General features: G+C 31.3%; 1 protein-coding gene across 1 annotated transcript in view; it reads left to right on the forward strand.

Moving 5' to 3' along the window:
• The first annotated feature begins 1,733 nt into the window (after positions 1-1,733).
• Positions 1,734-15,013, forward strand: part of LOC118201759 (uncharacterized) — a 360,787-nt gene continuing 347,507 nt past the window's right edge. Inside the window, exon 1 of the mRNA XM_085817840.1 lies at positions 1,734-2,033. Within this exon, the coding sequence (XP_085673966.1) occupies positions 1,959-2,033 (75 nt within the window). The 5' untranslated portion in view covers positions 1,734-1,958. The remainder of the gene's footprint in view (positions 2,034-15,013) is intronic.

Consider the following 15,013-nt stretch of genomic DNA (forward strand, 5'->3'; position numbering starts at 1 on the left):
TCTAGGTAATGAAAACTGAATAAAACATTAGTTTTAATTAAGGTTAAATGACATACAAACAGTGTGATGTATATTAGTATAATATTTAATGCGCAAGAAGGTTTGTAATCTTCTTAAGATTTTAACAGAGGGTATACAAAAAATAATGTCTGTTTCTTAAGGAAGTACGGAGAACAGTAAATACGAGTATTCTTGTCATATAAATGGTTATTAACATGTTATGTCATATAAATGGTTATTAAATGACATACAAACAGTGTGATGTATATTATAATATTTAATGCGCAAGAAGGTTTGTAATCTTCTTAAGATTTTAACAGGGGGTATACAAAAAATAATGTCTGTTTCTTAAGGAAGTACGGAGAACAGTAAATACGAGTATTCTTGTCATATAAATGGTTATTAACAATTGCAAGATCTATGGTCAATGTTTTGATGAAAAGAATGTTGTATTTACACATCTATTGACTCCGAAATAATATAATAGGCTCTACAATGGCGCTTGTGCTAAAACGTAGGTGACGAGTGTTCGTCACCAGTTGGATTAGGTCGATTGGATACATTGCTTTTCTTTAATTGCAGTTTAGGTTGGGAAAGCTTATAAGAAATTATTACATTTGTTTAAGTTTGCTGTCGTAATATAAGTAGTTAAAAAATCGCAACCGATTTGAAGATAGGCGTTCCGATTCCTGGCAATACCTTAGCTGACTTTTCTTGAATCCCGTTTCGAATTTTCTGATGATCTCTACAAAACAATTCGGATAATTGAAATTCTGATTAATTCGAATTTGAATAATTGGAATTTAGATTAAACGGAATCCGGGTACTTGAAATTCAATTTAAATATAAACTGGATAATTATAATTTCGATTAATTGCCATACGGAAAACTGAGATTCTTCTGTCTTGTTCTAAATTTCATGAATTTACTGCGTGCTCACATTTGACTTTAATTCTCAAAACATTTTCGACAATGTTATATTAAATCCTTAAGTATGCAAATAACAAGGAATGCATGTATCTTCTTTTGTAAATGAAATAATTAATCTTACAGAGGAAGGCATATTCAACGCCGAGACAGTCCGAAAATTAAGACCCCTTGAGCGAAACAATTAGCCGAACTCGAAATTCAATTACAGAATTCTCGGGAAAAACTACAAGTGTTATTCTGACATGCGAGTGACAAGACTACATGCGATTGAGAAGTAAATAGAAGAGTATTTACAGCTGTCCATAGAACTACATATTGCATCTACAGAGTGAGCATAAATTTAATGTTCATTGGAAACTAAAATTTTTGCACGATTAGTTTTATTGCGATATTTATTATTGAGTGCGTAATATTTTGAGATATGTTTGCATAAATTGTGCAGTATTGTGCATTTTACTTTTGATATTTATTACTTTCTTCTAGTGAAAAGTCTATATTTAAATTGCTCCATACCTGGAAGTGCCCCACAAAACAAACATTTCTCGAACTAAAGTGCACTTTAAGAAGACTTTATGCATTTTACTCTTAGTTCTTCTTTTACAAACTAAAAAGTCCTTCTTTCTCATCCGTACCCGCAGACGATCAATGAAGGCCACAGAGAGACCGACAGAGTAACTCGGAATTCGGGAGCGTTGGGATAAAGTCCCCACGATGTCTCCATGACCGAAAGGGAGGCGACCCCCTACGCTGTGCGCATGCGTGTTATCCAAAAAATTCCGCGTGGCGATTTCAGTGTTCATCGTCACTCCGGCCGATCGTCTGCCACCGAAAGGCTGGATAGAAAACCGGATGCTGTTATCCGTGCCTGGTCATAAAAGTCGGTGGTTTCCTTAGAGCAAATTATGTAGTTCCTGCTTCCTGCCGGTAGAATATGTTTACTTTGCGCCGGTTGCAGTTATCGTATTCGGTTACTGGTTATTTATTAAACATAGAATGTAATTATTAAGTTTTATAATTATTTTTTAAAAATGGTTTTAATCACGCGATGCTGCTGTTGGAAGTCTGTGAGGAAGGGAAGTTTTGCAAGCGGGATATTTACACTGGTAAGTTTATTTTTTCAAAAAATGTTTTTTAAATTACGCCTGGATGTTTTCAAAGTATTAATTTAGATGATTCAGGTTTTAAAGAGACGAACGAATTATTTACTCAATTTATTTGTTCGTTGCTTTATTTCAGTGGGAGAAATATTATTTTCTAAAAAATATTGCTAAATACTTTGGAAATGTAGCAAAGAAACTCAAATTTGCGACCTATACAACATGATTTATAGATTTATTAAAACTATCTTGCAAAACATTTTATGCTAATTTTTTTATTTTGTTTTGAATTTACACTTCTGATAAGTATCATTAAGAAATTTGTTGTTTCCTCTTGTCGTGTACTGTGTGATGTTTTCCTCGTAGCATTTTAAGGTGATGGTTTCCCTTTTTTAAAACTTTCAAAATTTGAATATTGTAAAGTTGAAACAATACTTCAATTTTTTTGTATGAAACTTCCTGAGTTTCGTAGTGATCAAGTTAATCACTTATAAAGTCTTGAATTCTGAACTTTTTATAATCGTATAACAAAATATTATTTCAATTACTTGTATACACTTTGTCATTATTTTAATATTGATACATAAAATTATTTTAAAAATTGCATTCAGTTTTTTACAGCTCCACTCCATCATTTTACGTAGTTGGCTCTAAATTAAAATTTTAACCTCGCAGCTCTTATTTTTGAACTTTGTTGAAGCAAAACCAAACTATTGGAATCCGCGGACTTTTCTAATTATATCTTTGCATCATAGTGAAACCGTGAAACCCTGTTATAAATATCATGTTGTACTTGAATTGAACACAAAAACTATAATTGGATTTTTAATATTACTAGATAACACGTAAAAGTATTTTTAATTATCATTATACCTTTTTTTGAACTCTTCTGTATGGTGGACAATGAGAAGTCGTATGGTTCAGTGAACACAATTTATAGTTGCTCATATTTGTTTTGGGACACTTGTGTATTTTAATTATATTTGTAAATATTAGTTACTAAATATTAGTGGAATTACTTTTTTAATTATCTTTCGCACATACTCTCGATCATCGTTTTTGAAACCTACCTGTTTTGAAAAAAAGTATTGAAAACATTCTTAGTAAACAGAATAATTTATTCCAAAAGTTCTGGAAATGAATTCACATAAGAATTTGAATAAACAGTTTAAATTTAACAAAAACACGAAACCAACGGGACGTTCAGCGAAAGTTGGACATCTTTTAGCTTAAATTATTCTTTTCATGCACTTTGACATAGATTAATTTTTTCCCGTTTGAGAATGTTTCATTTCTACTTAAGAATTACTTTTATTTAGTAGAACTTTCATAATTTCTTATTTTTTTCTCAAACTCACTCCAGGCATGTTCAATATGCTTGAGTCTGGAGGATATGAAGAAGTTTTGTTTATTTCAGTACTGTAGCATAATAACCATAAACGAACATTTAGGGCTGTAAGTTTAGCATCGTTATCTAGATAGAACTTGAAAATCAATTTTGCATTTCATTTCTGTTGCAGATGCTTTCAAATTTTCATCAAGAGCATTAGTGTAATGATACTGATCTAAATCATTTTCTGTATAAAAAAATTCTCATCCCATAGGCACCGAAACATCCTGAATCCATTATGTCTCCTTCCCCATGCATAACAGCAGGCAAGAGGTTTTTTTTTTAGATTCGTCATTTTTCTTTCGCTACATAGTAATTTGGTTATCGGATCGAAATATATTAAATTTTGACTCATCTGTAATTATAACAGTATTCCACTGTAATAACGCTTTGTTTACCGTCACTTTCAAGAACGCCAGGCGTACTTTCCTTGTTGACAAAGAATTTCCTTGTCCTGATCGCTCATTGCATCCGTATGCTCTAATGATTTTTCTAACAGTTTCAGGATTTATTTTTATGGCAAACCATTTTTCTGAATCCGTTGCAAGCTTTAGAATGTTATTGTTGGGGGTCTTGTTTGATTTTTCGTTGGATAAAGCTTTGCTTCCTTGGAGTTAGCTTGGAATGTGGTCAGTACATTTTCAACAGTTTCGCGCAATTTCCATCGTTTTATAGCATCAAAGATTGTTTTGGATATTTCGAATGCTTTTACCATTTTTGAAATGATGAATAATTAAATTTCTAATAAAACTTATCGTTAATTTGCATTGTCCTGTCCTACTCACTTTGGGTATGAAATCGTTTTTTGGCAAAACAAATAAAGATTTCCAACTATATTTTTTGTGATTTAGTTTCATTTAAAATAAAAAATTATGTCAAACAAGATAGTAGGCAAAACGTTTCAATAAAACTTTCGACTGCCCGAATTATTATATGATTTACTGATTAACAATCTTTAAATAAATTCTTTTATTTCATGAAATACTTTAAGGATATTTATTTTGCAACAAGAAAGGTCTAAAGTATAGAAAAATAATAAATTATGAAAAACATTCAAGTCCGTGTTTCAGTATTTAGTGCAAGATCTCTGCAAACAAATTTCAATAATAAAAGTGTGAGACAGCAAATGTTAGCCACTGTAGGTTTGTCCCCGCGCTCCAATTCTGATGTTAATACAGCAGAGCCAAACTTCACGACGACAGGATCCGTATGGTAGATTTCATGAACGTTCGAGAGCCGCAAGTCCAAATTTACATCCTTTCAAAAATAATAAGAGAGGTTACTGATATTCAGAAACTTTTGAAGTAAATTAATGAGAATTTCGTATTTTACATATGGTAAACCGGGTTACACATAAATATGAAAAAAATAAATTTTATAACTCCTGTTTTGTGGTTAGAAAAGTTTAGCCGCAAGAAAATATAAATTTTTAACATTGTACAGCTTGTCTTGTACTCTACAGCTGAGCGTTCTTCCTTTTCCGGTAAGGAAAAACAAATATTTTCTTCTTATTGCCTTTATCTTATTCTTATTCCTATGCCTTATTCTTATGCCTTTATCTTCTTCTTATAGTCTTTCTTCATATTACCTCCTTTTTTAATTATTGTTGTTTGATTTTAATAAAAGTCAGCCGAAATTAGAAACATTGCTTGAATGAATACGGTTATAAATATAATAATAAAATTCATCAGTCCAGATGTCACAACGAGCGTATTTCTATGAACGTGCAGAGATGTTTGATATGGGAGGTTTTTTTGTGATGCGTCTTACGAAAGTTAATTCCTGAGTTCTTGTTAAACAAGTATAGGGATTCAACCTATTCTAACTGTTAACTAATAAAAAGTGGTCGAATGACTTACCGTTGGTCTTAAATTTCTAATTAGAAAGAAAATAATTTTAAATCAAAATTTTCTTAATTTATTGTCAGCCCACATGTACACAACCTGCATACAGAAAATAAACCTGAAATGGAGTTTGAAATGGGATCTGTAGGCATATGAGGATTAAAATTAAAGATTAAATTATCTTTAATTTAATTAAAACTTAAATTAAAATAAGTTAGATTAATTAAATTAAAATTTAAGGTCAGACTTTAAACGTTTACAGAGTTAAACTTCAAAATTTCACATTTGTGCATGAAATTCGTAGTGATCAGGTAACTGATTATAATACAACTTTCTGTTGGGCTACTGAGCTTTCATGAAGATCATATCAAACGTACATGATGATCGAAAATTAGGAAGGCAAAAACTATCAACAGGTCAAAGCAGTGTAATGTTGGCAACAGTGGCGGGACAACCGGTGAAGCTGTACGGAGCGACACCCAAAATTTAAAGGGTAAACACTTTTAGAAATATCGGGGAGCCAAAAGCTTAGCGCCGGCTATAACTTAGCGCGATATTTGTGCCGAGCTAAAAACAAAAAAGATCGTCAAGCAATGTGCTAGAAAATATCACAAGCTAAAGCGATTTCTCCAACATTAGTGTACCGTATTTTGGCAGAAACTTTGGAGAGAGATGTTTGTGCTCAATTGATCCTTCATTATTCGATACAACGTTATTCACGTCAAGATTTGATGATGAAGGTAAAATATTTCTTTTTCGAATAACGAAAATTGATAAAACGTAAATAAAAAATTGTGACTAGAATTGAAATAGCAGCCGATCCAATGATTCTCTCCGCGACCGCAAATATTTCAGCAACAGAATTATTGGTAAAATAAATTACGATTTCTGCTTAGGATAACCAACGAAGTATTACGAAAAATAGAATTTCATGTGGAAAAATGTTTATTGTAACATATTGTAAAGTATACTTTAGTTTTATAACAGTTATTTTAATTTAAGATATCTTTCCTATCTTATCTCGTTTCAACTTAAAACTTCCTAGCAGAATGAGGTTTTAGAATCGCGTTGACTGCAAATGAGGAAGGAATAGTAGTTAAGTCAGATTCAACTGACTTCGACAGAGAGAATTAAGATTCCCAAGTACCGCGCGTTTGCCTTTGGGCTACGTCTCTCTAAGCTTTTGTTACGCTTGACCGTATTGCTTGAATAGTTCATTGTTTAATTTAATATTACGGGCAAACTACTTTAGAATTGCGTTAGCTTCGGCTAAATCTCTTAATTATTTCTTATTTCTTACTCTTCGACATTTAATTTAATAGAATAAAAGTGAGGAGCTCTATAATACTACTGTTAGTGGTGCTATATACTGTGAAGAAATTGCATACAAGTAAGCTGACTTGCTTAAAGATGAATAATTTTGAAGCACTCTCGCAGAAAAATGAGACAAATCTCGTAACCAAATTTATTAAAAATAAATTGGATTTAAAATTCCTTGGATTAAAAATTTTTATCCATATTGAAAGATCCCTGCGCGGATTCAGGCTGAAGAGGTTCCTTCAGCTGTTACTCAAGCCATTCAAAGACTGAACGTAAGTAGTACTCTGAAACGAATAGCAGATCTTCCAAATGGATCACAACTGTTATGAATAATGAGATCACACAGAAGAAAGATAAGTGGAAACTGCCTGAAATAAAATTAACTTGAGAGAAAAAAATATTAGAAATTACTTTTCAGATTAACTTTGTATTCGTATATGTTGTGTTATTACGAAGACCATTATCTGCTCAAAACGTAACATCGTCGGAAGAACAATTGCCATTGCCAGAAATGGAATTATTTGCAATTTGTTACTCTGATGATAAGTCTGCCATGGATAGTTTGAAGTAGATTAAATTATTATATACATAATATCAAAAACTAGATTAGCGATTAATAAAGAAACGAGTGTTTGTTTCACTCGTTTCACGACATGACTCATACATGATTTCTATGTCAAATTTCATTTGTATTTCACAAAATTAAACTACTATTTATTTCGCAGACAACCGGCAGAAACTACTATTATTCGCAGACAAAGGACTGCAAGTAGTTCGCGAGCCGCAGTTTGGCCGTGCCATGGATAGTTTAGCCATGTCCGTCATTTAGGCGAGACTATTTTACAACATTTTTACATGTTTCGAAACTCCGTTTGCGTTTGAAAGAGTTTCGAAAAGGATGCTTTTGCTTGCACACATTGATTTTTTTAGGCATATTCTAACATTATAACCATATCACAACTCAGCACAGTTTTGAACTGCAAGACTACATTATTACATAATTATTTTCCAATAAAAGTATTCGAAAATGTTTTGCATTCTTTTTAATCTTTCGCGTCGTCACAAACGCTTTGAGCAACCTGGAATTACAGCCACGTAAAAGGAGGAACTAGGGAGGCACCTGCCTCGGGTAAACATTAAAAGATCGTAAAATTAAAAGATAGTAAATTAAGTTATTGAAAGAAGTTATTGAATTATTGAAAGAAATAAAAGAAGATTGTTTAGAAAGAGGAATTTTAGGATTTGACTCTGTTAAAACATGGCACCGGGCTTCGCCTGGAATTAAGAAAAGTATTAAGAAAAAGTTCGACTTATCACAAACACGTAAAACCTCTGACATACTACGCTGCGTTACCATTTGCTATCGTAGAATATAGGTAAACGTCTTATAAAAACAATTTATTTTTTAACCTGGCATTATTAATACCTAGAATAAATAGTATTTTGTATCATGTGAAATAATATTAATGAAGGTACTGACAGAAAGCGATTCATTTTGGAGACAGATGACGTAAAATTAGGTAATAATTAATGTACAGTGTTATAAATGTGTTTTCGTTTGCTTACGTTCTTCTGAACAGAACGTTTTTATTCTAGTTTCATTTTATGTGAAGGTTATGAGTGTAATATATATTACCTACTATTTGTAATATATTACTAGCCGCTAGAAAGGCCAGTCGCCCAAAATAATTGTTATAAAAAGAAGAAAATATATATAATGATTTTAATGAATCCGCCTAATGCAATTTCAAAAATTCACCTAATATTTAAGAACAATTGAAAAGAATTTGGGTTTATTGTTCTCAAATAGTTTAGATTTTTAATTATAGTGTGTTACTTTGGAGTGGACACTTCAAGACCATTTCTTACCCGAATCACGGATCATAAAAATGGCAATGACTTATAGAAAAGAGATCAAATAATAATCACTTGCTAAAATACCGTAATTCTCACTCTGCGGTGGAGAAGACACACATTAAGGCTATTAATGAGGGGAGGATGGCTACGACCTGGAAAGGCCCGTTTTAAAATAACACTCTGTAATAACATAACAACTTTAAACGAAAAATTATTTATATTAAGCTTCTCTGAACGCTAACACTGTGTCACATAGAAGATAAAATATTTTGATCGGGCAGAGGCGGCACATTTGCTTTTAGTCATTGAGTTCATTCAGTGAATTCTAAAGACACATATATTACATCTTAGAAAATGGCAATATGCTTCTATAGGTTAGTTTGCTGAGATACAAATATCATACACTTTGCAAAGTGACAATAGAAAGCTTTATGTCGATAAGTTTTTAATTAAATGTTCCTTAAATTTGCACAAAATATGAAATAAGTAAATAAATAAATGAAACAAATTCGAAATTCAAACTTCGGGCTTCCAGGTGCACATGTTCAGAATGTGTTCAAAATTTGGTGACTCCAGGGGCCTTCGCTGTTCCACAGTGAGAAGACCATTCATACATATAGATTCTTCATTATTTAATAATAGAAATAGTACCGGATGCACATTTCCTTTCCCTTAACAATAAGAATCCAATATTTTTAATTAAAAAAAAACAATCATGAAAAGAATGCTTCAGAAAGAATAAGAACTACACACAAAGCGCTATATTAGAGTTATTGCCTACAAAGGGCTATACAAAGTACAAGCGTTACATACAAAGGCTCTATACAAAACTTCATACAAAGTTACTACTTGCAAAGCGCTATATTGTATTCTCTCACCAGTAAGGATCCAATATTTTTAATTTAAATAAAAACTAGTATGAAAAAGTATGAAAAGAATGCTTCAAAAATTAAGACAAGAACTACATACAAAGTGTTATATTATAGTTATTAAAAGACTGCCATGTTGCAGTCGCAGGTTGTTAAATATGAACGTGACTATTCAAAAAATAAAAATTTTGTAAGCGAAAACAAATTAAATACGAGTGTGAAAGGAAAACAGAGAAATCACTTGGGGTTAGCAAGAAAAACATTTTAGTTATTTTGTTAAAGATGAATTGCGATAACATTTCTAGCCACAGGATTTAAAAAAAAATGAGTATCAGTTTTCTCTGAAGATAATGGAATGACAAATTCATTGATAAGTAATAAAATATTTTTGTCCGACTTCTGTGTGAGGAAGAAATGATTTTAAGTAAGAAATGTTTTCTTTTCAGTGTTTTGCTAGGAGTCTGACATATTCTTTTCTGTCAGCTGTAGATGGTTATCTGCATGTGTTTGTTTTTGTATTTACTCTCATATTTGTATATCGATTTTAATATGTATAAAAAAGGCGAGATATGTGTTGTCAGATGGATGAGGATTAGTATTTTCGATAAAGATGGTAATATTTTCACTTTAACGTTTACTTTAGGTTATGTTATAAGTCACATCGTGCACTTTTTTTAGTTGGTATTTGCAGTATTTCAATGTGCTAAGTTCAGTAAACTTATCTTTCAGCCCCATTTGTTCAAGATTTTTTCTGTTAAGATGAAGTGAAGAAAAGCAATCCTTTAGATTAAAGCAATAAGCCACACAGAAATACAGAAAACTATAAGTAGTGAACAGATCTGTATGTTATTCCGTAAATGTAATACAGAAAGTCCTTCACACTTTATGAAAAAGATTTTGATAATTAATTTTCGACCATATGTAGCTTAATTGTTGCGGTAATTTGCTTCTGTCTATTAGCCGGCATTTTAGCTTATAGCTATAACTCAAATTTTCCATTGAAAGTAAACTTTTTGGCAGTACCGTCATGTCAATTTCAGACCATCCCTCTTGGTTCGTTTTCTAACGTCCGTTGAATATTCTTGAACGCCGCTTACCTAAGGACCATTTTAGGAAACCGAAAGAGTGAAGTGCATAGAAGAAGCTTCAAGTGATACAGGCACTTCATTAAAAAGGATACATTTTATTCCAGTTTCCATTTCTTTCATTGTTAAATAAGGGCAGTTGAGTTAAGACGTGTGACAGAGACTTTGTCCGTATGAAGTTCAGATTTATAGATGTTCTTTCCATAAAAGGATGGAATTTCGTTTTTAGAAATTGGTTCTAAAGTATTTTGCTGATAGAATTAGTTTTCGACTTGAAACATTTTCCCGGTTTCATTTACCAATTGGCACAAAACCCAGCAACTATTATGAATCCCAATGGGAACGTTTCTGTACATTTCCCATGCTCATTTGTTCAGCAATAGAAAACTGATAATTTTTCATTAGTCAGTTGAATATACCCATGGTTATTTAGTGTTACCACAAATTTTCATTTATCAGTAGCCAGGTGTATTTCATATATTTTTGTACAATCTGTTTTCGTTTCCGGAAAATGCTTTGGCAAATGAACTTCAGGTTTAAAAATCTTTTCTAACTTAAAATCTTCACGAACATTTTACTTACAGTGCGAGAAAACATCATTTTCAATGCAATATATTTTTGTTACCACAGATTTTTTCAGTCACTATAATATAGCAGAGAGTTAATTTTCTTATTATTTACCTGCGTTCTTAGGATGCGATTTTGCAGCCATTTATTCTATTTTTAAATGCAGCTAGATAGATGTTTCCATTTAAATTTAATATATTAAAAATACCCTTCTTTGAAATGTAATAACCTCGACTTTTTACACCGCTTTACCATTTGTTGATGAGAATAATATTTCTCGGAATGTGTATTTACGTAACTTAGGAGCCATCTCCCATGTTTAAGGGTCATTTTCAAAATAAATTTCGCATTAACTTAGTCACTATAATATAGCAGCAAATGATTACGTTGAAAATTCGAAATCTTCATTTCAAAATGTTAACGAGAAAATTCAAATATAAAATAATTTCCATAAACAATTAGTTAAGAATAATTCAGTGTATTTAATAAGCTAAATGCATATGTGTTTCACTCCTTGACGCGCGATATTCTTAGAGATATTCGAGAACAAACGTATTAACATAGATCATTTTTTATTTCTTATTAATGACAAAATTCAAGATTTTTAAATTATATTTAAGGAGAAAATTTAAATCAACAGATCTTTCCAATGAATATGGTACTGTTTATCGTAAAACAGCATTCATTACTAAACTTGTAGCTATGTTTTTATTCTGAGATTATTCAGTGACATACCAAAACTTGTTATCAGAAATGAAGCATTTTCATTCTTATTCAATATGAAAAAATACAGAAAACAATTTTATGTTCAAGTACAGCACAAGAAAAAATTTAGCTTTCATAAACTCAAAGAGAAGCATTTGTCGCAAATAACCCAGTTCTTCCAATGTTAGATTTAACACGCGATCGGACAGTTCTGAAAGCTATTGTGAGACTGAATTCTACGGAAAATTAATGAATCTTTGAAGATTCATGAGGCACAATAGAATAAATATTTTGAGCGTGTTTCAGCGCGCCAAATATTTCTATATAGAAGTTTTAAATTTTCGCAATGAAATTGTTTATGGTGAGGATTATGCACTAGTTCACTATTATTCAGCTGCTCAGTTGTGAGGGATGAATTGCGTCATACTATATTTAAATGTAATATATGGTATAAGGTTACCCTAAAATTCCGTTTCCCTAAAAGATGCCTTCATTATATTATGAAAAACCGAAAATAATCATGAACTGCAGCGATCTCAAATTGGCTGCTCGCGGGCCGCATGTGGCCCGAGAAGAAATTTTACGCGGGCTGAGAACACACTTCCTGTAAAAATATGGACATTATTATGAGTATTATGACTAGAATTTGAAGATTGTTTAGTTTAGGATTATAATTTTACATTTTTTCATTATCACTAAAAACAAAAATGAGTAATGTTCACAAAAATTTACAAATAGAGCTAATTAATTTACACGGTAATATAAATCTCATTCAAAATTTTAACACACAGATTTTATTAAATTTTATTCAAAATAAAAATACCTTTACGAATTTTTGAATAAGAATAATCGCTTTGTTTAGGGGTGCAATTTTATGCGAACAGTGTTTTCTTTCAATTGGAAGTTAATAAGTACAAGAAAAGAACCAGAGTGATCTGTAATTCGGGATATTCTGTAGCTGCTTTCGAAAATTACAAACTTTATCAAAATCAAGAATGATGAGGTGTTATCCTGAAACTTGTAGTAAGAAGTGAAGAAATTGAGTTTGAAACTCCAGATATGAGGAATAGTATATAATGGTTCTTAGGATAAATGAGCTGTAAAAATGATTTTCAGTCATCAATTCTGTTTTTTTTTTTTTTTTAGTTTTATTTTCCTTCTATTTATTTTATACCACAATATTCTGTAGGATGATGTCACACCGCTTTATATTCTATCACGATATTTTAGAACTGCAATATTATTATTTCCTTACTTTGTTTTCACCCACGATGTTTTTTATACGACGACGATTTCTACTAGCATTCCCCCCCCCCCCCCGAGTCCCAGAGACGTTTTCCTACGCGATGGTTTCAACTGTAACTGTTACGGAAGTCTCAGCATCTGATCCTTCGTGATTTGTATTTGCATTGCTATACAGTGATTTATCTCAAAAGCTGTTTCTATCGTTTTACTGTTTATATCGTTGTTGAGTATCAGTTCCAGCATTATTTCTCGTCAGATTATTAATATTTAATTTAGATGCCCGAACGCATCTTTAATTATTCCTATAAATTTTCTTAATAAAGCGGGCTGTCTTGCCATTCTACGTGTGAGTTAATTTGGCATTTAATTGATTTTTTCCGATGATCTCGGTGGTAACGCAAGAGCTAAAACTTAAGAATAAAGCAGAGCAAAGTCTTATTTTCACTACTGGTATTCAAGGCTTATACCACATGACAAGAATAGCCTTAACACTAGTATTGATGATAAAATTCATGATTATTTATGAGACTGCACATAGAATAGTTATGATATTTATAACAACAAAAAAACGCATGTTTGAAAATACTCTACGTCAACACTTCTTAATCGGTGACCCTTTTTTTATCATTGAGAAGATTTCGCCCCCTCTCCAGATATGGAATATAAAATAAAAATATAAAAAATAAGTATTTTTCCATAATTTATTTCTTTGGTTAGCAATATATATATATATATGAAAAAGAGTAGTTTTAGAATTTGTTTAAGTATATAAAAATCAAGAAAGGAAACTAAGTTTTAATAAGATGGATGTGCTTGTTTCTTGCTGCATAACAAATTAGATCATAACGCGATATTTGATACTACTGGGCGTAATGGACATGTAATGTCCTTTTACGATTAAACAATGTTAAAAAGAGGACTATTTCAGAAACTGTAGGAAATTTAATTCTAGCCCCGATCCAAAATTCAGTCAAGAAGTTTTATGGAAATTCAATTTTTAAATTTGAGTCACTCAATATCTCAAAAAATTCCTTTTCCGAATTGCAGGTGATTAATCTGCAAAGTCAAAAAGGGGATTAATATATTGCAGGTGACTAATCTAATTAAATGTAAATTAATGTAATTTCTTTAAATTCATATATCTGAATTAAATCTCAGCAACCTCAACATTTCGTTTTGTCACCCCATTTGGGGTCGTAACCTAAGTTTAAGAAATGATTCTACATATAATCACATCCAAATGCTGTTAAAAAGAAATAAATAAAATCAAGGACTGTGGCAATTTAGAGTAATATTCTATTTCTCTTCGAGAATGTCTGTTTTTGTTGTCTTAGATACGAGATGGGAAATATTTACTTTTTTCTAGTTTTCGAGCTGAATTATTTACGTAACTATTGTGTGTATATATTTGATTAATATAATACCATAGAAAATATATTTTTATTCCTTACCCGGAACAAATTCGACATAAGTAACTTTCAGAACTTATTTGAATTACTGTTCCTGTTACAGTTATTTTTCTCCTTACAAGACTCTCCCTTATCATCCACTGCATCGCGTTTTCTCCTTTCCACTTATCGAAATGTTATTTCATTTATTTTCAGCTCAGTCAAGACCATCGATTTTTGAATAAAATGGTATCTAGCTTTCTTTGAAATGGAGTGTTTGGGGATTGGATGTTTTATATTAATAACGAAATTTGAATTTTTATTTCTAAAATAATCTATGCAATAGAAAAGCATCTCGAATTATTAAAAAGCAGTGTGGATTGGATTACATTTCTATACTTTCGACGTTTTGCTATCCTGGAAAGGTTCTCTGCACGGTAATTTATAATATTGCATAAAATAACGTTCATTTATCCTAAACTATGGTTTGCTCAATGAATAAACAATTTGTTCTTCTCATCTGAATACAATTAATAAGAATGCAATTAAACGTCTTTGAAAATTTTAGCTTTTCGTAACGTCATTTCTCACAATAAAAATGCGATGAAAATTATAATTTACATATCTTTTATAAATTCAATCTCGTTATTGCGTACTAGGTATAATATCCTATCTACTCCCGTATTTTCTGCCTTTGTTTATTAATTTTATCATAC

The sequence above is a fragment of the Stegodyphus dumicola genome, chromosome 1 (assembly GCF_044657685.1).
Source record: "Stegodyphus dumicola isolate Sdum_Otavi_A_Nest chromosome 1, ASM4465768v1".
Taxonomy (NCBI): Eukaryota; Metazoa; Arthropoda; class Arachnida; order Araneae; family Eresidae; genus Stegodyphus; species Stegodyphus dumicola.